We start from the raw sequence: 23,442 nt of genomic DNA on the forward strand, positions 1-23,442 counted from the left end.
ATCTTTTAAAAAAATCAGTTAATACAACCAATCATACACTCAGCTTATCTAAAGAAAGGTTTCCTTTTAGTTAAGAGGGCAGATTTTAATTTTAGGAAGCATTTTATTATTTTTTTTTAAGTTTTTTTAAAGATTTTATTTATTTATTTGACGGAGAGAGATCACAAGTAGACAGAGAGGCAGGCAGAGAGAGAGGAGGAAGCAGGCTCCCTGCCGAGCAGAGAGACACATGTGGGGCTCGACCCCAGGACCCTAGGATCATGACCTGAGCCGAAGGCAGAGGTTTAACCCACTGAGCCACCCAGGCGCCCCTTTATTATTATTTTTAAAAGATTTTATTTATTTATTTGACTGACAGAGATCACAAGCAGACAGAGAGGCAGGTGGGGGGTGGGGGGAAGCAGGCTCCTTGACAAGCGGAGAGCCGATTTGGGGCTTGACCCCAGGACCCTGGGATCATGACCCGAGCTGAAGGCAGAGGCTTTAACCCACTGAGCCACCCAGGCACCCAATTTTAGGAGGCATTTTTTTTTTTAAAGATTTTTATTTATTTATTTGACAGACAGAGATCATAAGTAGGCAGAGAGGCAGGCAGAGAGAGAGGAGGAAGCAGGCTCCCTGCTGAGTAGAGAGCCCGATGCAGGGCTCGGTCCCAGGACCTTGGTATCATGACCTGAACCAAAGGCAGAAGCTTAACCCACTGAGCCATCCAGGCGCCCCTAGGAGGCATTTTAATCTTCTTACCTGTTGATCATTTTTTCTTTCTCCAATTTAATCTTCCTTATAATTTTTTTATTATTATTATTATTTTAGATTTTTATTTATTTATTTGACAGAGAGAGATCACAAGTAGGCAGAGAGGCAGGTAGAGAGAGAGGAGGAAGCAGGCTCCCTGCTGAGCAGAGAGCCCGACGAGGGGCTGGATCCCAGGACCCCGGGATCATCAGGGGGACTGAGCCGAAGGCAGAGGCTTAACCCACTGAGCCACCCAGGCGTCCCATAATTTTATTATTTTTAAAAGACTTTATTTATTTATTTGACAGAGAGAGCCAGAGAGCACAAGCAGGAGGAGCAGCAGAGGGAGAAGCAGCCTCCCAGATGAGCAGGCAGGCCATGCTGCATGGATCCCAGGACTCCCGGGTCATGATTTGAGATGAAGACAGACACCTAACCAACTGAGCCATCCAAGAGCCCCTTCCTTATAATTTTATTAAAATTGAATTACACTGGTATAAAAAATATGGGAGCTGCTTTAGATTAAAAGAAATTTAAGAGGGGCACCTGGGTGGCTCAGTTGGTTGAGCGACTGCCTTCGGCTCAGGTCATAATCCTGGAATCGTCTCCAAATGGAGTTCCACATCTGGCTCCCTGCTTGGCGGGAAGTCTGCTTCCCCCTCTGACCCCTCCCCTCTCATGCTCTCTCTCTTTCTCTCAAATAAATAAATAAAATCTTTTTTTTTTTTTTAGTTTATTTATTTATTTGACAGACAGAGATCACAAACAGGCAGAGAGGCAGGCAGAGAATGAGAGGGAAGCAGGCTCCCTGCTGATCAGAGAGCCCAATGGGGGGCTCGATCCCAGGACCCCGGGATCATGATCTGAGCCAAAGGCAGAGGCTTTAACCCACTGAGCCACCCAGGCGTCCCAGAAATAAAATCTTAAAAAAAAGAAAAGAAATTTAAGAGATATAATGTCTAAATACGTGTTTGGTCTTTGGATTCTGATGCAGATAAACAATGGAAAAAAGCCATTTTGAAAGAACTGGGGAAATCTGATTGTGGATTTAGTGTTAGATGACACTAAGAAATAATTTTATTGGGGGTGTATGGTGGTTGTATGCGAAAATGCCTGTAACTTTTTTTTGTGTGTGAAGATTTTATTTATTTATTTGACAGAGAGACACACTGAGAGAGGGAACAGAAGCAGGGGGACTGGGAGAGGGAGAAGCAGGCTTCCTGCTGAGCAGGAAGCCAGATTAGATTGGAGACTGGATCCCAGGACCCTGGGATCATGACCTGAGCTGAAGGAAGACGCTTAAGGACTGAGCCACCGAGGTGCCCATGTCTGTAACTTTTTAGAGAGGTCTGCCAAGGATGTAGAAGTAAAATGATAGGATGTTGGGGTTCTACTTTAAAAGTCTTCAGCAAGGAAAATAAAAGCAAAAAGCGTTGGAAAAGGTAAATGTGACAAAATGGCAATACGACTGTATGTGAGAGGAAGGCACCCTTTTATCTTAAAGTACATTGCCAAAATACACTGGGGCAAGTGGTGCTGATTCATAGCCCCTCTAGACTGTGTCTGAGCCCACTCTTCCGCCCTCACGGACATTATTCTTTCCGATATTAAGTAACGTGACAAAGGTAAAATGCTTTTTAATTGGTGAAGATAAGCAGTTTTCAGATTTTTACTTGCCATTTTAAATGGTTCTGTGTGGGGGGAGAGTCTAGAAAATATTTCTATTTTCCTAAGTTTTTATTGATGAGTAAGATGTATTTGTGTAGTAAATTTCAGTGAACATATGTGTTACAAATGACTTTCCCAGTTTATCGTGTTTTTTCCAACTCGGTTTATAGTCTTTTGGACAAATTGATCAATATTTTACGTTTTCTGGCTTTGCTGTGATGATAAACTTTTTTTCCAGGCTTCAGGATTGTACAGTGTGTTTCTTTATTCCTTCGGCTATTTTTAAGGTTTCATTTGTTGCATTTACATTTTTAATCCACCTGGAATGTATTTATGTTCTAGGCCAGTTTCTGGCCGCTCTCCCAGAAAACAACAATCAGGTGTTGCCTAGCAACCGCCACTTGGGTTGGAATTAGGCTTCTTTGAGGGGGAAAAACAGCTGCACACTCCGCCCCCCGTGGAAAGCAACGTCGAGCGTTGCCTAGTAACCCTTTTCAGAGGACGTGATTGGACCCTTCACACGACCCCCCCCCCCAATCTCCCCGCGCCAGAAAAAATTTAACTAGAAACCTAATCTTTCCGATAGAAAACTAGGGCAGCGTGTGCGTTGCATAGCAACCAGGTCTCCTGACCCTCCCACTGAGACCAGAGTCGGAACTGGCGCCTCGCTCAAAGATGGCGGCTGACTGCTCCTCTCTCAATATATGTCACTCCACATCCTGACAATGATTCAGTCTTCCCCGTAAGGCCCCCGAAGGGGTTCGCTGTGCTCTTAATCTTGCACGCGGTGCGTATCAACGAGGATGGACACAGAACCAGCGCGCCCTGAGTGCCCCGCACAAACATGGCCGCAGGCGCGTCGAGCGGAGGCACAAAGACATCCGGTGCCGCTGCACGCGCAGCGCAGGCGCACTTCCGCCCATCCCGCAGCGGCGGCGGCGGCGGCGGCGGCGGCGGTGGCAGCGGTGGCGGCTGCGGCGAGAGGCATGGTCCCCGGGTCGGAGGGCCCGGCCCGCGCCGGGGGCCTCGTGGCTGACGTGGTGTTTGTGATTGAGGGCACGGCCAACCTGGGGCCTTACTTTGAAGGGCTGCGCAAGCACTACCTGCTTCCGGCCATCGAGTGAGTCCCGTTTCCGCGACTTCCAGTCAGGCCCTCCGACTTTAGTTTCCACGGTTTCTTACCTGACCCCGACCTTTTGCCTCCGACCCTCACAGGTATTTTAATGGTGGTCCTCCTGCCGAGACGGACTTCGGGGGAGACGTGAGTCTTGGGACTCCTGGGTCTGAGGGAGGAGGAGCTGGGGACCGACTCCCGGGTCTGAGGGAGGAGGGGCTGGGGGTCTGGACTCCAGGGTCTGAGGGAGGAGGACCTGGGGACCAAACTCCTGGGTCTGAGGGAGGAGGGAGCTGGGGACGGGACTCCCCGGTCTGAGGGAGGAGGGAGCCGGGACCGTACTCCTGGGTCCGAGGGAGGAGAGAAGAGGGAGCCGGGGATCTGACTTCTGGGTTTGAGGGAGGAGGGAGCTGGGGGTGGACTTCTGGGTCTGAGGGGGGAGGGAAGTGGACTGGGGTCCCGGGTGAAAAGTTCCTCTGTCCTCTCCTCCCAGTATGGGGGAACCCAGTACAGCCTCGTGGTGTTCAACACGGTGGACTGCGCTCCCGAGTCCTACGTACAGTGTCATGCTCCCACCAGCAGCGCCTATGAGTTTGTCACCTGGCTCGATGGCATTAAGTGAGCTTTTTTTTTGTGCTTGCGGTGGGTTGGGTGACCCTGCGAGGGATCATGAGTGGATGGTGGCTTGGTTTGAGCTTCAGGAACCGTCCCTCACACTGGGTGGCTGAAAGGGCTGAGAGGGATTGTTTTTGTCCATTAAGTCGCTTCCGCGGTGGGTTCTGCGTGCTCAGCGGTTTTGCCATCCTGTGTAGAAGTAGAAAAATCTTCCTAGTTTGGGAGGCCTGTTGAGCTCCAGCGCCCATCTGGTACTGTGGGGTCCTCCACGTTCTGCGTGATTCTCCACATTCTTTGGGTGTTTCTCATCTGTACTGCAGTCTTCCTTTTTCAGCTGGGCCCTTTGAAGCCTGAGTGCGAGGCGGGGTGGGGCCTAGGCTAGGACAGATCCCTCTGTGCTTGGGATGGGACGTGGAATGTTCCCTTTGCCGGCCCAGAGGGTGCAGACAGCCTGCGGTCAGATCACAGCTAAACGGGTCAGATCACAGCTAAATCACGACAAAACTCCCGGACTCAGAGGAGTCCCTATTCTGTTTGCTAATGTAGTTTACCTCCTATCCCTTTGGGGTGGGGGGTGTTATAGTACATACTTATTTGTTGTATTATTTATTCTCAATTGTGTAATAGATTGTCCTAAAACTTAGTGGGTCCAGACCGTAAATGTTAATTATTCTGTGCCAGCTCTGTAAGTAAGGAATTCAGGACTGGCTCAGCAGATAGTTCTGGCTCAGGGTCCCCTGAGGTGGCTGTCATACAGGGGCCTGGCCCATCTATTGTCAAGGTGGCTCTCTCTGTGGCTACGGAGTGACCTCCTAGTGTGGCAGCAGGCTTCCCTCAGCAGCACAACAGAAGGAGCAAAGAGGAGGCTACGCAGGTTTTTATGATCAAGTTTTGGAAGTCACACAGCATTACCTCTGCCGCATTCTGTTGGGTATGGAAGTCAGTCCTGTTTAGTGCGGGGAGTGTGCGCGGAGATGAATGCCAAGGGTGTAAATACCACGAGGTGGGGGTCACTGGGGGGCACTGGCTACCAGGACTTCATAGGCATTCTTTGGGAATTAAATGAGTTGGTGACCCCTTCAGACAGCACCTGGGATGTATTAAGTGCTGTGTTCGTGTTCGCTGTTGGTTCACATCTCGGTTTCTTGGTCGGTGAGTGGATGATGGCAGTCCGGATCTCTGTGGTCTTAGAGGATCAGAGGAGCTCATCTTCCTGTGGTGCCTTCATCCTGCCAGGCTCTGTGTCTGGTCTGTGGTTTGAGTTCACTGAACGGTGCCGGTTCGTGGCTGCTGTTCTCTTCCTACATTTGTTCAGCACGTGCTTGCTGAGTGCCTGCTTGGTTCCAGACTGCATGTGCTGGACTGGGGGTTGCCTGTTTCCTGGGAAGTTGACACCCAAGTTTGACCCCGCATGGTCACTGGAGCTTGTAATCGGGACAGAGTTGGCATTTCCTGATCTCAGGACTATTGACACTTCAGGCTAAGTGATTCACTGTTGCAGAGGCTGTCCTGCACACTCCCAGGAGTTCAGTATTCTCCCTTGCCTCTAGCTACCAGGTGCCAGGAGCCACCTCCCAAGTTGTGACACACAAAAATGTCACCAGACATGTTGGATGTCCTTTGAGTGGCGAGTTGAGGGGACAAAACCCACCCCAGCTGAGAAGTACTGAGATAGATTGTTGTGAGACTTGGATAATGGTAATTGGGGGGCTCTTTGAGGCCCAGGTTCAAGTGTGATGACCCTTAGGTGCCTAGCTCTGAGCACAGGGTCTGGCCTGATTTCTTCCTGGTGACCCTCGAAGCTGCAAGACCCAGCTCCAGTGTCCCTTCCTGTATGCTGGCAGGCACCCAGTCACTCCCTCCTCTGCGCCTGTCACTCCTGGCTGTTTCCCTGTCACACTGCCCTGCCCATGCCTCAAGCGTGAACGTCTAGGTCCCTGGTGTCCCTTCTGCTTTTTTGTTGCCAGCTGGGGCCTGGCACCCAAAAGGCCTCAGGAGATCTTGACAGTAAATAAATGAGTGAAAGCCATGGAGAAGGTAATCACCAAGAAACCAAACATTCTGGTGGTGTTGACTTGTCAGGACACGCAGTTAAACCTCCTTATTTACAGCTTTCCGGGGCGCCCGGCCGGCTCGGAAGAACATGCTAGCCTTGATCTCGGGGTTGAGTTTGAGCCCCGTGATGGGCGTAGAGAGGACTTAAATAAGTAAATAAAAACTTTAAAAACATCTTAAAAATATTTAAGTAAATAAGTCTTTCCAAAGCGTGTAGAAGAGAAGAGGGAAATGCTTTCTGAGCACATGTGGCGCGTATCCACGCCTCCTCCTTAATCAACTTAGAATCAGCTTTATCCAAATGAAGGAGCTCTGTAGGCTGTGTGCTCACCTCGGAATCCTCCCAGTCAGCTGATAAACGTTGGCAGTGCTCATTGTTTCAGCAAGTCCTGTGTAACCATCTAAATTCACTTTCTGTGACTTCGCCGGCTGGTCTGGCACAGAGATCACAAAGAAAGTCTGTGGGCTTTGTTCACACTCGGAGAAGAAATCTTATCTTCCCCCGGAAGGAGAAGAAATCTTATCTTCCCCCTGAACGTCAGTAACTTAAGGAACAAAGCATGCAGTGTGATTTGTGAAATGTCCTTGCTTTGGGAAGATTTATTTCTGCTGTTCCATTTCCTTTCTTTCAAGAGGGGTGGGGTTGGTTGTTTTTTGTTTGTTTTTTTGTTTTATCTCCTCCCCTACAGCAAATGACCCAGAATCAGAAAGAATAGGATAGAAGGAAAAGGAGCCCTGAGTGTTTTCTCTCTAGCACTGTGACCGTGTGTTCGTTCATTCATTCGTTCCTTCAACAGGTGAACAGGTGTTTGTGGAGCAAACTGTCCTGGGCGCTGATGTCTTGGGGATATAAGGCAGGCCAGGTCCTGGCCCTCTTGGAGCTGGTGGTGTTCGCAGCAGTGTGACTGGCCAGGCGGGTCAAGCCTGGTGGCTGTTCAGTCACTCATTTTGACCAGTACCTTGGGGGGCCTCCAAAGGCTCATTACCCGTGAGGGTGGGCAGTGGAGACTGGGGTGTGGGGGATGGGATTGGCAAGAGGTGTGGGAAGCAGTAAGAGGCCGAGCCCACCCTTGGCACCAGGCATGCCGTCTTAGTTCACGTGTGCACCGGTGAGGGCTTCGTTTGGAATTAAGGCTTATCGTAAACTTGATGGTATTCAAAACGTATTTTGGAATGGACCGGGTTTTATTTCCGCTCCCCGTTTTTCCAGCCTTTCTCGTTTCTCGGACAAAAGATGTGTTCCATAGCTCTCTGAGTGGGTAACAGGCAGCCTAGCTCTGGAAGAGAAAAGCAAGTTCCAGGATCTCAAAGTGATTGGCTGATCACACGTTCCCTCATAAGTTGCTTTTTTTAAATTGCATAACAGAGCTGATTATTTTGAAGTGAGCAGTTCCATGGCATTTAGTGTGTGTACACTGGGCAGTCACATGGCCCCAAAACATTTTCACGCCCCTAAAGGGAGATCTGTACACGTGAAGCAGCTGCTCTGTATCTGTGTGTGTTGTGTGTGCGCCCCCCCCCCTCCGCCCCACAGCCTTCTGGCCAGGCCCAGCCAGGACACTTTTGGCTCCAAAAGCCTCGTGAAAATAGAAGTTTGATTTATTCGGGAGCAGGAAGCCGTGGCAGGGTGGGTACGGGGTCCATTCCGTCACTGGGGGCTGCCTCCCAACACTGGCCTTCCATGCGGAACAATCTCAGTGGTAGGGAAGAGCAGGGCTGGGAGCAGGGGTGGGGGTAAGGAGCAGCAGTGGGGCCTGCATGCCCGGAGAGGGAGAACGAAGGCTTCGGGGTCGCAGGGCCTAGAGCGAGAAGGGGGCAGAAGCCTTGAGCTGGTAAGAATTGGCGTGAGAACTTGGGAAGGGAGCAGAGGGTCAAGCTGCTGTGGCTCGTGCATCCAGGAGGCCCCGTGTGTCCTCGAGCACCTTGCACACAAGCTGGAGATGCCTTGGACTGACCACTTAGTCCCCTTCACTGCAGGCTGCCCTGGCTCCGGGCATCAGGTGCGCTGTGGAGGGAAGCCTGACAGTCTCGGCCTCCAGTGACATGGGATATGATTGAGGGTGGGCCCTAAAACCAGGTGGTCGCTGAGGCAGGCTTCCCGGAGAAGGGGATGCTGGGCTGGGGAAGTCATAGGATAGATAAGCAGGGATTTTCCTCCTGGGCCAGAAGAGGGGTGTGTGTGGTCACAGCAAACAGTGCAGGCAGAAGACTGATTATGTGGCAGAGTGCGGAGACCAGGGACATGGGAGGCATTCTGGACGGCTTGTACCAGAGGAGGATGGAACAGGAAGGTGGGCAGAGCCCCCGTGCATGGAGGGCCCCAGATGCCCAGCTGAGAGCTTGGCTTTATTCTGATGTTAACGGACATGGTTGGGTTGGCAGCTCTTTGTTAGGTACATACGTGTGTACGTACGTAGGTAAATTCCATGCAGCGCACGGGGCTCAAACTCTGACCCAGAGATCAAGAGCTGTGTGCTCTATCGACTGAGCCAGCCCCACCCTCTCCTTTAGCCATTTTTTTTTTTTTTAAGATTTATTTATTTATGGGGCACCTGGGTGGCTCAGTGGGTTAAGGCCTCTGCCTTCAGCTCAGGTCATGATCCCAGGGTCCTAGGATCGAGCCCCGCATTGGGCTCTCTGCTTGGCGGGGAACCTGCTTCCTCCTCTCTCTGCCTGCCTCTGCCTGCTTGTGATTTCTGTCTGTCAAACAAATAAATAAAATCTAAAAAAAAAAATTTATTTATTTGACAGAGATCACAAGGAGGCAGAGAGGCAGGCAGGGGTCGGCGGGGGGGGGGGGGTGGGTGGGTAAGCAGGCTCCCCGCTGAGCAGAGAGCCTGATGTGGGGCTCGATCCCAGGACCCTGAGACCATGACCTGAGCCGAAGGCAGAGGCTTTAACCTGTCATCTGAGCCCCCCAGGTGCCCCTATTCACCATCTTTCCTCCTGCTCTGCTCTGCTCTGCTAGCTTGCGGTTATTGCACACATGCACCTGTGGCGAGAGTCGGCCTCACAGCCCTGTGACGGGAAGAATCCCGGTGGCAGCAGCTGCACCACTCAGAGGCTGTCCCCCTGCCATGCTCCACATGGGCTGGGCTGGTCACTGGTGACACTGTAGGAGTGTCCTGGGGATGCCAAAATGAAGTAGTAAGAACTGATCGGCTTAGGGTCACCTGGGGGGTCTCAGTCAGTTAAGCGTCTGACTTGGGCTCAGGTCATGACCCCAGGGTCCCAGATCGAGCATGGCTTACCTTGGGCTCCACGCTCAGTGGGGAACCTGCTTCTCCCTCTCCCTCTGCCCTTCCCCCTGCTTGTGTGCAGGGGGAAGGGCAGAGGGTGCACTCACTCTCTCAAGGAGCACTCACTTTCTCAAATAGGTAAATAAAATCTTAAGTTAAAAAAGAAAAAAAAAACTGGTTGGCTTAGGACCACAGAAAGGTAGTGACTCACAGTTTAGGATCCAGGAGCCCAGGATCAGGGTGTGGGCAGGGCTATGCTCCCTCTGGAGCCCGTAGGGGAATATCTTTTTCTTGCAGCTTCTGGTGTCCCCACACAATCTTTGGCTGGTGGTAGTGTCACTCTGATCTCTATATGGCTTTCTCCCTCTTTCTCTACATTTTCTTCCTTCTGAGCATGTCTGCTTCTGTATCCACGTTTCCCTGTTTTGACCCTAAGGACATGGGCCACGCTGTGACCTCAGTGTAGTGTCCTTACCTCTGTAAATACCTGTTTCCAAGTAAGGTCACATTCTGGGATTATTCGGGGGTTAGAACCTTCAATATCTCTTGGGGAGGGGGACACAATTCAACCCTTGACACTGGGAGGACAGAGGAGGCCCCCATATTGGCCTGGGAGGGTGGGCTAAGGCCAGAGCTGGCTTTAAAGGTGGAACACACAGCCCCGAGGGGAGGTGCATGGGACAAATTCATAGGCCAGGTGTCCTGGGCCTTCGCCTGTCCATGCTCTGGTAGGACCCACCCCCCCGCCCACCCCTGCAGGAGGGACTCCGTCAGAGGAGATGATAAACAGCCCTTGTCCACATTTGGTAGGCCTGGCTGGGGATGGAGCAGGAAACTCCTCGGTGACCCCATGCCCAGGTGCAAGGTGGAGGGTGGGGAGGAGGGTGATGTGAACTCAGGCTCTTTAGGTGTGGTGGAGTGGGGGGCTGGGAGGTTGCAGCCCTGGGTGCCACAGGGGACCCCAGGGCTGACAGCCTCACCCCTTGTAGGTTCATGGGCGGGGGCGGCGAGAGCTGCAGCCTCATTGCAGAAGGCCTCAGCACGGCCCTGCAGCTCTTTGATGACTTCAAGAAGATGCGGGAGCAGATGTGAGTGTTCCCGGCCTGTGGGGGGCCCCCAGTGCCTCTTCCCATCTGGCTTTGTCTGCTGCGGGACTCCACCCACTGCCTCCTGCCCTGGAAAGCACTCCGGGCGGGAGCCAGACCGTGTCCCCTGGCCAGTGCCTGGTCTTGGTGTCCTCACTGGGAAGAGGAACCTGCTCTGGGTCTGCCTCCTGCTTTCCTTACCTGCTGGGCAACTCAGAGGGAGTCAGGAATGTCTTTGGGCCTCAATGTTCTCTTCTGTGAAGTGGGGCCATTCCTCCTGACTTCCTGTAGGGTGGAGTACTTGCCCTCAGCTGGGGCTGGTTTGTCCCTTTCCGGGGCCTCTGTTGTTACCTGCTCCAAGTCTTTCCTTCTCCCTGGCAGTGGCCAGACACATCGAGTCTGCCTCCTTATCTGCAACTCGCCCCCATACCTGCTCCCGGCCGTCGAGAGCACCACGTACTCTGGGTACACGACGGAGAGTCTCGTGCAGAAGATAGGGGAGGTGAGGACTCTTGAGTCTGAGGGAGGAGCTCCGGGAGGAGGGGCCTGGGGTCTGCAGAGCTGCGAGCCCCTCTGCTACTCCTTTGGAAGATCTATAACCCAGAGGCCCACGGGGCAGCTAATACAGGCCCAGGGTCCCTTGGCTTCTGATGGGAGTTTTGCTTCAGAGCCCAGCAGGTGTGGTAGCCTGGGGGTCTCCTGACAGCCCTGCCCTGACTGTGCCTCCTCCTGCAGCAAGGGATCCACTTCTCCATAGTGTCTCCCAGGAAGCTGCCTGCCCTGAGGCTGCTATTCGAGAAGGCAGCTCCCCCCGCCTTGCTGGAGCCGCTGCAGCCACCAACAGACGTGAGCCAGGACCCCCGGCACATGGTGCTGGTGCGGGGGCTCGTGCTGCCGGGTGAGGCCCGAGTGCCAGCAGTGGAGCGACTGGGGGTGCCCCCCTCAGCTCCCTCTGACTTAGATTTCTCTCCCCTCTCCAATCCCTCCACATGGGACTCGGTCGTCCATCCTTTGCTCTCAGTTGGGGGTGGTTCGGCCCCAGGCCCCCTCCAGACAAAGCAGCCTGTCCCCCTGCCTCCAGCTGCACCCTCGGGCACCTCGCTCTCAGCAGCCCCTCAGCAGTCTCTTCCCCCTGTCCCCCAGCAGTATCAGGTATGGACGTGGCCAGGGAGGGGACGTGCTCCTGGGGCCCTGTGGGAGAGTCCTAGCTGGATGTTGGGGTTTATGGTGTAATGGGGAGTCTCCACTGGGACCCCAGGGTGGGTGGGACTCTTAGGGCCAGAGAATCACATCCCTCTGCAGGGATGGGAGTCACCCTGCGTGATGTGATGGCCAGGATAGCTATCCCTTGGGTGGGTGCAGTGGTGTGGCCCCATGGGACACTCGGACTGGAGTGCGTGGTCCTCATCACCTTCCACCCCCAGGTCCCTGGGAACCTGAGTGCGGCTCAGGTGGCGGCCCAGAATGCAGTGGAAGCTGCCAAGAACCAAAAGGCAGGGCTGGGCCCACGCTGTGAGTCCCAAGGGGGGGACATGGGGTGGGTTCGGATCAGCCCGGCCTCTCTGCACATCTGTCCCCACCTTTTCTCTTGGTCTCTTCTGCAGTCTCACCCATTAACCCTCTCCAGCAAGCTGCTCCAGGAGTGGGTCCCCCCTTCAGCCAGGCCCCGGCCCCACCTCTGCCGCCGGGGCCCCCTGGCGCCCCCAAGCCACCCCCTGCTTCCCAGCCCAGCCTGGTCTCCACTGTGGCTCCTGGCCCAGGCCTGGCCCCCCCTGCACAACCTGGGGCACCGTCCATGGTAGGCACTTGCACACCTGCCCCGCTGCCTTACTCCCCCCAGCTGTTTACAGAGACAAGGCCGAGCAGTTTGCCTTCCTGAGGAGGGTGTGAGGGTACATGGGTCTCATCCTGGGTCCTCGGGGCTTCTGGGGGCTTGTGCCACAGACAACTGAGGCAGGAAGGTCTGGGGACCGAATGATGGGGCTTTGGCTCCCAGTGGGTGAGGACTGTTTAGAGGACTCCAGGAGATTCTGGGAGTTGGAGCGTCACGGGTCCTTAGAGTCCTCAGATCTTCCAGAGTCAGAGCATTTGTGGTCCCAGGCACCGTCGGGTGGTGTCGAGAAGGAGCCTGAGTTCCAGTCTTCCTGCTGGTCTGTCTATCTCTTGGGTTGCCCCTCCCAGGAGACGGTCTGACCCAGCTCCACTGCCCTCCTTGCTCCCCTCCGGCAGGCGGGTTCAGTGGCCCCTGGCGGGGTAAGTGGCCCTTCCCCGGCCCAGCTTGGGGCCCCGGCCCTTGGGGGGCAGCAGTCGGTCTCCAACAAACTCCTGGCCTGGAGCGGGGTCCTTGAGTGGCAGGAGGTAAGTAGCTTGAAGAGTCGCGGGGACCTCACGGCCTGTTTGGATGCGGGGCTGGGCTGGGTCCCTGTGGGACTGTGGCACTTGGGGTCCTGAGGAGAGTCTCAAGGAAGCCTTGAATTCAGGATGAAGGAGGTAGTAAGGATTGTGTTGTAGGTTCAGAACCTAAAAGTCTCAGATTCGGGGCGTGATGGGCTTGAGGGGATCAGGGCAGGGAGGGGACAAAGGTTGCAGGACCACTGGTCTGGAGGAGGGGCCCAGGGCTCATGGGACTTGTGCTGGGGCAGGTCCTGAGCTCCGGGTCCCCCAGGGTAGGACAGGAGAGGTTGAGGGGCCCAGGCTTTGGGGCCCTTCTCGCCGTGACATGTGCTGCTTTTCCACTCAGAAGCCCAAACCTGCCTCCGTGGACGCCAACACCAAACTGACCCGGTCACTGCCGTGCCAGGTCTATGTGAATCACGGCGAGAACTTGTAGGTGACGGACAGTAGGGCCGGGGCCGGGTGGGGCCAGGCTTACAGCCTGCTGACGCCTCTCCCCCCTCACCTCCAGGAAGACGGAGCAGTGGCCCCAGAAGCTGATCATGCAGCTTATCCCACAGCAGCTGCTGGTGAGTGGCCCGAGGGGGCACCGCCCGCGCCTCCGGTCAGCTGGTCGTGTTCTCTTCCCTCGTCCCCTCCCTGCCCCGCACCTGCCTCCATCCCTGCTCCTCCCTTCCCCACGCCACACGCCGGCCCCTGTGTCTCCTGCAGACCACCCTGGGCCCTTTGTTCCGGAACTCGAGGATGGTGCAGTTCCACTTCACCAACAAGGACCTGGAGTCCCTGAAAGGCCTCTACCGCATCATGGGCAATGGCTTTGTGAGTCCGGCACAGGGCGGGCTTGGGCACCTGTGGAGCTTCTAGAACCAGCGGGGCTGGGGTGCCCCTCCCCCTCCTCCTGAGGGGTGACTGGGGCTCGTCCTCCGCCAGGCCGGCTGCGTGCACTTCCCCCACACGGCCCCCTGCGAGGTGCGCGTGCTCATGCTGCTCTACTCGTCCAAGAAGAAGATCTTCATGGGCCTCATCCCCTACGACCAGAGCGGCTTCGTCAATGGCATCCGGCAGGTCATCACCAACCACAAGCAAGTCCAGCAGCAGAAGCTGGAGCAGCAGCGCGGAGTGAGTGACCAGGGCCCTCTCCCCCTGGGACCCGCCCCTGCCCCCACCCCCCAGGCCCCTGAGCCCCAGTATCCCTCCTGGGCTGAGACGTGGCCACTTGGGTTCAGTTCCTTCCCCACATGTTCTCTCAATCTTTGTAAGCCTTTCACTGTCTGCAGCGAATCTCTGAGGCCCAGCCCTGCTTCCTGGGGGCTTGGGAGAGTTAGGTGTACCTCCCAGACCACCCACTCCCAAAGAACATCGCTAGCTCCCGACGGGTTCCCTTTCAAGGTTCAGAAGGCTCCCCCTGCCCAAACAGGGCCCCCACTCCCAACGCCACCCCCAGTCACTGACCTGCTCCCTGTCCCACACAGATGGGGGCACAGCAGGCACCCCCTGGGCTGGGCCCCATTCTGGAGGACCAAGCGAGACCCTCACAGAATCTGGTGAGGAGAGGGCTGGTGGGGTCAGGGCCAGGGCGGGGGAGACCCCCAAGGAACACTGTCATTTTGACCTGACCTTGGAGGCGAAGAAGTCTGGGGAATCTGCCTTGTCCCTTACCCCCAACTCTCCCCACCAGCTCCAGCTCCGCCCACCACAACCCCAGCCTCAGGGCACTGTGGGAGCCTCCGCAGCCTCAGGACAGCCCCAGCCCCAAGGTGCTGCCCAGGCCCCCCCAGGCGCCCCCCAAGGCCCTCCTGGAGCAACCCCCGGCCCTCCCCCTCCCGGACCCATCCTCCGGCCTCAGAACCCTGGGGCCAACCCCCAACTGCGGAGTCTCCTCCTCAACCCACCTCCGGTGAGACTTGGGGGTGGGGGGCAGATGGGAGTCATGGGGCTGCGCCCTGGGCCCTGATGGTTTTGGTCCTTTTGTTTGGGAAGAAGGAGGTTGGCTTTGATCAGAGGGTGTGAATAGAGCCCTGCCAAGGGGTCCAGGCAGTCTGGCTCTTCTGTTTGTCTGACATGGGCTTCTGCTAAGATTCCTTTGAAGAAAGACCCCCTCCCCCCCTCCCATAGCCACTGGGAGAGATGTTCTCTGAGTAGCTTCTGTGCAAGAGGTTGCTCCATGGGGTGGGGACTCTGAGCCGCTTTCTTTGTTCTCGCAGCCCCAGACTGGGGTGCCTGCACCCCAAGCGTCCCTCCACCACCTCCAGCCACCAGGGGCTCCTGCACTGTTGCCCCCACCACACCAGGGTCTGGGGCAACCCCAGCTGGGGCCCCCCCTCCTGCACCCACCGCCTGCCCAGTCCTGGCCCACACAGCTTCCCCCGAGAGCTCCACTGCCAGGTAAGGAGGTCCCCGGGGAGGGCAGGGGTCTGGACCGACTGTCCCAGCAGCCCCTGGGCTAGAGCCTCAAGACCAAGGGCTCCTGGGAACTGAAGGCTGGGATTCAAGAATGGTAGCTGGTTCCCCCCACCCCAGGGTTCTTGGGAGGCTCTGAGGGCTCCTGGAAAATACAGCCCAGGGGGTCAAGACCTAGTGGGACAAGATCTTTTTGTGATTTCTTTCCTGTGTGTCCCGGGGTTGATGGGAAACATAGTCTTAGGGTCAGAGAAGTAGTTTGGGGGATGGGCTCTTAAAGGCTCATGGGAATCAGCGCATTTGTGACCAGACGGGGCCAGAAGGTCCCTCTGATGGGTCTCCCTGGGGCTTCCTAGGAAAGGTATTACCTTGGGTTCCCAGAGGAAGAGGGAGGAAGCAGGTCCAGGGCCCTCTAGGGCCCCAGGGACTACTGGGAGATGCAGTCCCTTCCCCACTGCCCCCCAGGTCAGATGCTGCTGAGCGGGGGTCCCCGGGGCCCGGTTCCCCAGCCGGGCCTGCAGCCCAGCGTCATGGAGGACGACATCCTCATGGATCTCATCTGAACCCCCGACACCCAATAAAGTTCCTTTTAACACACGCCCCGGCTCCCGTCACTGACGTCCCCCAGGACTGGGCAGGAGGAGACCTGGGGGAGACCTCTCTGTCCTTGTTCTTGCTTCAGCAGATGTCCCTGAGGCTCTGGGCTGGTGACGCCTGGGCCCCCGCAGTGAGTCAGGCAGTCTGGTGCAGCCCGGCTTTGGGCCGGGGTGGGCGGGACGTGGAGGCAGGCAGGCAGAGCTCACAGGGCTATGCGCCCTCGAGGAGATAGGGCAGGTGCCCAGAAGAGGCCTCTGAGCCAGGTGGGCTCAGTAGTCCGGGAGGAGATGCGGGAGTTGACGAGGCCGAGAAGGAAGGCAGGTGGTGATCTAGGTGCGGGCACAGCAGAAGCAAATGTGTGAGGGCAGGAGAAGGCTTGGGGTGTTCAGAGGTGCAAGCCCAGCAGGAGGAAGGAGGGACCCGGAGAGGCGGGCAGGTGCCAGGTTGGGAGGAGGCTCGGGTTCCAAACTGAGTGGCTCAGGGTCTGTCCTGAGGACGCAAGAGAGCCAGGGGAGGCCACGCGCAGGGTGCTGGTCTAGGCTAGCTGGCTGGCGGGGCCTCTGGACTGTCGAGTGCAGTGGGACAAGACAAGGCCAGGAATGCAGGGGGGAGGCCAGGGTGGTGGCCTGGGGAGGGGAGAGGCTGGTGAAACAGCTGGACCAAGTCAGGGGGCAAGAGGGGCGAGTCTGGGGACTCGGCATGCCATGCAGAGGAATTGGGGGTGAAGAGGTGGGGTCAGGGTCAGCCTCGTCTCTTGGCCTGGGTGCTGGTAGATGGTGGAGCTTCCTGCATGAGGGGCCCGGAGGAGGGAGCGGCAGTGAGTGCGCACGGTCCGGGGAGTGTTCCAAGTGACAGAGGATGTGTTGGGAGTTCAGAAGTGTTGTTAGGAGATGGGGTATGTTTGATTGTTGGAGTCACGGGAGTGGACAAGATCACACGTGATGAGAGACTGGCCCCGGGTGCCAGAGATGGACCTTCCCGGGCTTCGGGTGGGGTGGACAGTGGGGCAGTCCCTGAGACGGAAAACATGGTAGGGGTTAGGTTTGGGACGTGGCAAGGCAAGAATGTCCTCAGGGACATCCGGGTTGGGGGCAGCTGGCTACGGGCAGGATGTGGAGTGCAGGGACGGTCCCACCCGGGGGCAGGGAGTTCACTGTTGTCAGACTCTAGACTAGCTTCGCTTGGCACGTGGTCCAAGCCTGGACCACCAGCATTCGCACTGTTTGGGATGCCAGCTAACCTCCGATTCCCGAGACCCATTTCAGGAGAGAGGTTGCAATCTGGTGGCCTGTGGGCCACTCTGCAGATGATGTTTTGTTTGGCCTTCCCTGTGTTAGCATACGTAGCATTTTTTCCTAACGAGTTAGTTGTAAAAATCAGGATACTTTACACACACACACACACTCTCTCTCTCTCCCTTTCTGTCTCTCGCACACACACACATACACACTCACTCCTCATACACACATGCACACACACCCAATCTGCAGCCTTCGCTTCTCTTGACAAGTCAGAAGTTCTGGCATCTCTGGGTTCCGCCCTTCTGCCTAGCAACACTGGGCTGGAGCTGCCCCTTCCAATGGGGCGTGTGCTCTCCAGTTTCGCCGCAGTCCCCACCACTCCCGTTTGGCTCCCCCACCGGGAGGCAGAGGGTCATTGCCTTTGGGCTTGCGCTGTGGTTGTTCTTGGTAGCATCCAGAGGCAAGTGAAATCTTTCTTGTACCCATGTCTCTATCAAAAGTGGCAAAACGAAAGAGAGACCGAGAGGGCCACGTGTTTCGAGAAAAATGGGAGCGAGCGTATTTCTTTGTGGAAGTGAAGAGCATGCCTATGTGTTTAATATGCAAAAAAATCGTATCTGTGTTGAAAGAGTACAACCTGAGACGTCATTACGAATCAAAGCACAGTAAGAGCTTCGACCAGTACACAGAACAGATGCGAGACGCAATCCTCAGTGAGCTGAAAAAGGGCCTCAAGGGTCAGTAGGGTTTGCTCCGGGAAGGACGCAGGTCTGAGAGGCAGTGTGGCTGCAGAGCACAGTTTGAGTCTCGAGCACAGCACAGCCCGGGCACGAAAGCCTTGCAGCGATGGCGGGTTTTTAAAGGAGCGGGATGGCGGCTCCTGGACGGACGTGCCCGCCCGTTGACACTGTCCCTTCGGCCTGACGGGCATTTGCACTGCGCCGTGAGTCGAAGATGAAACCAGAAGATTTACAAGTCCAGTCGCTTGAAAGAGTCGACTCTGTCGTGGCCTTCTCTGTCATTGCTCATGAACTCTGACCACCCGGTTAGCTTTATTTATTTGTGGTATGAAGAATTTGGATGCGACCGAAGAAGTCTGTGACACGGTGCCCAGGCAGGCCCGACACTGGGAGATGGGCTATTTTGGGTGTGTATTGACAGAAATACTCACACAGACTGACGAGAACTCCTAAGCACAGTCACAGGCCGTTGTAGCTAACGATCTGCATCACAGGGGACCTTGTCAGGACACCTCCATCCCAGGAGGCAGCGCTCGGCGAGGACGCAAGTCAGCTCATTGCCTCAATCACCAGGAATTGAATTGTGTTCAGAAGGAACACAGAACACATTGTGGGCGTCCTCAGCACGCTCCTGTGCTTCAACCATGGGCAGGTGGACGGTGACCTTGACCCAATGTATTTGACAGAAGCTTTGTGACCTGGTCGTCACGTGATGGTGTGGAAGGGATCCGCACTGTTGAAATCTGTCGACTTGGTTCATCTGCAATGAGACAGAAGCCACACCTGGTTCCCCTGAGAAGGTCGGTCAAAGACTTTTGGTCGAGGCTACAACCCCCCACCCCCACCTTCCGAACACTAGTTCTCTGCAAAGACGTTCACAAACAGCTACTTGAATGTATGACCATGTTTGCCAGGTCCTGGCAAAAACAGGGAAGCCACTGGCAAGGAACAGTTCCTTCGCTGCAGTTGGTTTTCAGAAACAAAACATGAGGCCTGGACCATATTCACCCAGCTGGTGGGGCTCTCCACGTCCAGACTTCATGAAAATGAACTAGCACTGTCCAGTTTGCCTCTGTCGGTTACTGTCGATCGTGTGAATGCAGACCACAGGCAGCACCCACTGAACTACAGGGCGCAAGGGGGCGGGGTCCCAACCGGGAGGTCACGCCCCTACCCCGGCCTCCTACAGTGGTCTTGATTCACGGGCTTTGGAGGTGCCCGCGCTTGTAAACCGCTGTTTTCCGTTACAGAATTGATTCAAAGTACATAACCATTCCCAGTTAAGGATTCAGGGTTGAATTCTAAACTGCTCATCCCAACATGACAACCAAGGCCTGACGCTGACCTCTTGGTGTAGAAAGGGGTGAGGTCTGGCTTCAAAATCAAAGGGGCAAAAGAATTATGAAAGAGAAAATTTTAATAATTAAATATTTCTATTTTTCAATTTGTATTTTTTCAATTTTGAATTTGAAATATAAACTCCAGTATCATCCATGTTTGTATTCTGTTCCATGCATTCACCATCGTGCAGTAAAAATACAATTTGATGATAATTCTGGCCGTCGACTTTTCTGCTGCCTGGCTAGTTCACTCATTTATGTGGCCTGCCTGGCTCCTGTCGGCTCCTGTTCGAGTTTAGCGTCCCTGCCGTGGCACTGCTGCACAGAATCTGGGGGCGGGAAGGAGGCTGGGAATCGCCATTTTAACGAGCCCCCCGGGTGTCCCTCGTGTAGGCGAAAGATGGAGCAGGAGATGCTGGAGGTGGTCCCAGGGCAAGTGGGTGGCGTTTCCCAGGCAGTGGTGGAGCAGGAGTTTTTGAAAACTCAGCGTCAGAGACCAGGCAGGTGATGGAAATGCGTGAAGCAGACGGGTGTAAGACAGTAGGGAGTGATGGGGACTGTGGCGAACTTGCAGAGTGCTCCCCCCACCTAGAGGCATTCACATTGCAACTACAACAAACACTGTGAGGACCAAACAAAATCCCCTTGTGCCTCTGACAAGGCCATTGGGCCGCCATTTTGCGACCTCTGGAAGAAGACGACACGGGGACAAGGACAGCCCTGAGATAGATCCACAAATCCGGGCCGGGCAGGGAGCCAGAAGGCAGGCGGACCAGGCAAGTGTGTTCTGGAAGCTGAGCATTTCTGAGGAGAGAGCGATCGGCAAACCTGTTGTAAGGAGAAGCCAAGGGGCGAGCAGCCTGCGCGGTTTCCACCTGTAGGAATAGCTCTGCGGGGGTGAGGAGGGGAGAGACACAGGTTTGAGTCCAGGAAAAACTGATTAAAAAGATATGTTTCCAGTTGCTGGTTTGTCCATCTGTGGCCAGTGAGGCCCTCTGGACCTCAGCACCTGGGTAGATGAACCAAAGGGACCAGCCTCAGGGACCTTCAGGTCCCCTTCAGGGACTGCCCTGAACCGGGTGCATGTTCATAAGGCGAGGCAGAAGAAAGCACGGGGTTCCTAGAATGCCTAGAGAGGGAAGAAATGTCCAGGCACCTAGAACTCAGCTGCACATTTCCCAGTCCTGCTGGGTAGAGGTGGTTGGCTATGTGCTTAATGTGCCTCTTAGAACCAGCCAACATCAGGAGCACATCTGGGAAAGGTTTTCTCGGAGTGCAAGGTACTACTATTAAAGCCACTTGAATGGTGGAAGAAATAGTGAAAAACTTAGAACAGCAGGGGTTAAACTCCAGCTGCTGCGCCGATTAGCTCTAGCTTTGGGCTGGTCTCTCTGCCTCCCTGAGCCTCAGTTTTCCCCAATGTCAAGTGGTAGCTTTCCCCCAAAGGACTAAGCACATGGCAGGCCCAGCACAGGCCTCTGCACAGGAGAGCTGCTCTTAGCCCCTGCTGTCCTCACGGGCCAGACGTACTCCTAGAAGCCACGAGTAGTGAGTAAACCTGTTCCTGTAAGTTCGGAGTCACCAGAGCATCCATGAAGGTCATCACTGGGTGAGCGACTTGTTGGAAACATTTCATTTTGGATCAGTTTGCTGTGGGACCACACATCTAGAGCTGGAAGCAAGACTAGGAAATTCGTGAGAATTCTCCCAACTGGCAAAAGTGGCAGGACGTAACTGGGAGAAATTAAAAAAAAGGTTAGGACAAAAATGCTTAAACACCAGCACGTTCATTGTGAACCTGTCTTGGGTAAGAGAAAATGCCCACCTGATGCTGATGATGGAGAAAAACTGAGAAAACAAGACCTTCTAGAAAGGGTATATTGGCTCAAGGTACACAAAACACATATTTTTTCCACTGTTTTGGGTTTTTGTTTTTAAATTAACTTTAAACGTGTATTGAGTTATACACATGATTACAGTTTCACAAAGAGAAAAAGGCACTGAAGTGTATAGAATAAAAAGTTCCCTTTTGTGCCTCTTTTCTCCCCTCAGCCCAGATGCGGCCACACGGAACCACTTTCTGTCCCAGAGGCAGATGAATCATTTGGTGCTTGGGTTTCTGTGTATTTGGTTTTTGAGACATTTATAAGCTCCAGTGTTTCTCATATAAATGGGGTCAATTTATTTTGTCCCCCCCACCACTTAAGTCGTGGCCCCTGTCTGTGTCTTTGCACATGGCCCCATTAAATGGCCCCATTCCAATTCCACACGGAGTCCAGCCTGTAGAAGTTGTTGGCGTGGAACAGACCCCACCAGTCACTTACACAGGCAGCAAGCATTTGTCGCACGGTCGCTCTGGGTCAGGAGTCCAGGCACAGCCAAGATCATGCCTCCAGCTCAAGGTCTGTCCGGGCTGCAGTCTCCTCTGAAGGCTCAAATGGCAGAAGGCTCATCCCGAGCCCATTCATGGGCTTGCTGGTGGGTTTCAGTCCCTCAGAGGCGACTGGACCGAGCGCGTCAGTTCCTTGCCATTGACCGGAAGTCTCCCTCTGTTTTTGACCACATAGGCCCCCACGTAGCGCAGCTCACAGCATGGCGGCTGGCTGCTCCGGAAGTGAGGGGCAGCCAAGATAGAAGCCAGAGTCTCTTTGTAGCACAGTCACAGAAGGGATATCCCATTGCTTGGGCCATATTTTGTGCATTACAACAACTCAGTTGGCTGCATGCACACTGAAGCTGAGGCGTAATGAAGGGTGTGTAATACCAGGAGGTGTTGGGTTCGCAGGAGCCATGTTAGAAGCGCTTTGCCACACCATGCGTGACGGTTGGTTAGCTGTGCAGGTTTTCATGTAACCAGAAATGCTGCTGAGACGGAGCGTGTAGGGATTTTTACATACGTTTCTGCTCGCTTGTGCAGGCATTCCTGTGGGATTCAGTCTTAATAGCAAAATTTCAAGATCGAAGAGTGTGCCAATTTTGTTTGGATTTAGTTGACTCTTTAAAAATTGATTTTATTTTTATTTTTTAAAAGATTTTATTTGAGGGGCGCCTAGGTGGCTCAGTGGGTTAAGCCTCTGCCTTCGGCTCAGGTCATGATCCCAGGGGCCTGGGATCGAGTCCCGCATTGGGCTCTCTGCTCAGGAGGGAGCCTGCTTCTCCTCATCTCTCTCTCTGTCTGTCTCTCTGCCTATTTGTGATCTCTCTCTGTCAAATAAATAAATAAAATCTTTAAAAAAAAAAAAAGATTTGGGCGCCTGGGTGGCTCAGTGGGTTAAGCCGCTGCCTTCGGCTCAGGGCATGATCTCAGGGTCCTGGGATCGAGTCCCGCATCGGGTTCTCTGCTCCGCGGAGAGCCTGTTTCCTCCTCTCTCTCTCTCTGCCTGCCTCTCTGCCTACTTGTGATCTCTCTGTGTCAAATGAATAAATAAAAAATCTTAAAAAAAAAAAAATTAAAAAAAAATAAAAAATAAAAAAAAAAAAGATTTTATTTGAGAGAGAGTGATCGAGAGAGAGAGAAGGAGCAGGGGGAGGGAGAAGCAGACTCCCCGCTGAACAGGGAGCCCCACGGACCTCCATCCCAGGGCTCCAGGGTCATGACCTGAGCCAGAGGCAGATGCTTAACTGACTGAGCCACCCAGGTGCCCCATGAATTTATTTTTTGTATTTATAAAAAAAACCATGTGGTTCACAGTTTAAGAGGCATCAACCTGATGCCTAGTCTCCTAGTTCCCTCTGGAAAACAGTTACCAATTTTCTACTGTTTTTTGTTGTCGTTGTTGTTTGTTCGTTTTAGTTTTAAGTAGGCTCCACACCCAACAAGGGGCTTGAACTCATGACCCTGAGATTAAGAGTCACATGGTCTACCAACCGAGCCAGCCTGGTGCCCCTCAATTACCAATTTTCTTATGTGTCCTTTCAGAGCTTCGTACAAGCTGGTGGAAGCAGACAGAGACATACTCGTTTTCCGGCTCTGCTGTCCAGTGGCAGACTAGTTTATATTTTTAAAACAGCTTTATTGAGGGCTAATTGTAATTATATGTGTGCACGTATGTAATGTGCACACAGTGATGAATTTGGACATCTGCATACACCTGTGAAGTGATTCCTGCGATCCGGGTAGACGTCTGTCACCTACAAGCTTTCCTTGTGTCCTTTTGGATTTCTAGAGGGGGCGGGTAATTACGAGCACAAACCTGAGATTTACCCTCTTGAGATTCGG

General features: G+C 54.4%; 1 protein-coding gene across 3 annotated transcripts; it reads left to right on the top strand.

Annotated features, from left to right (window-relative positions):
* The first annotated feature begins 3,052 nt into the window (after positions 1-3,052).
* Positions 3,053-19,458, top strand: MED25 (mediator complex subunit 25). Of its 3 annotated transcripts, none has more exons than XM_032323205.1 (18): positions 3,056-3,523; positions 3,619-3,664; positions 4,011-4,135; positions 10,416-10,514; positions 10,893-11,013; positions 11,247-11,409; positions 11,533-11,663; positions 11,936-12,023; positions 12,116-12,309; positions 12,741-12,869; positions 13,252-13,337; positions 13,417-13,474; positions 13,617-13,724; positions 13,836-14,024; positions 14,378-14,449; positions 14,584-14,802; positions 15,110-15,290; positions 17,644-19,456. In XM_032323205.1, the coding sequence occupies exons 1-18, from the start codon at positions 3,207-3,209 to the stop codon at positions 17,886-17,888; spliced, it is 2,571 nt and encodes an 856-aa protein (XP_032179096.1). In that variant the 5' UTR covers positions 3,056-3,206; the 3' UTR covers positions 17,889-19,456. The 3 variants fall into 3 exon arrangements, with proteins under 3 accessions (XP_032179097.1, XP_032179096.1, XP_032179098.1); XM_032323207.1 differs by lacking the exon at positions 17,644-19,456 and adding an exon at positions 15,771-15,903 and having other exon boundaries at positions 3,064-3,523; XM_032323206.1 differs by lacking the exon at positions 14,378-14,449 and having other exon boundaries at positions 3,053-3,523; positions 17,644-19,458.
* Positions 19,459-23,442: the final 3,984 nt, after the last annotated feature.

Source organism: Mustela erminea, chromosome 19 (assembly GCF_009829155.1).
Source record: "Mustela erminea isolate mMusErm1 chromosome 19, mMusErm1.Pri, whole genome shotgun sequence".
Lineage (NCBI taxonomy): Eukaryota > Metazoa > Chordata > Mammalia > Carnivora > Mustelidae > Mustela > Mustela erminea.

Coding starts and splice junctions, on each gene's coding strand:
- MED25 (XM_032323205.1), top strand. CDS start 3,207: ATGGACACAGAACCAGCGCGCCCTGAGTGCCCCGCACAAACATGGCCG. Junction 3,665..4,010: donor AGACGGACTTCGGGGGAGAC/GTGAGTCTTGGG, acceptor CTCTCCTCCCAG/TATGGGGGAACCCAGTACAG. Junction 14,450..14,583: donor CGAGACCCTCACAGAATCTG/GTGAGGAGAGGG, acceptor TCTCCCCACCAG/CTCCAGCTCCGCCCACCACA.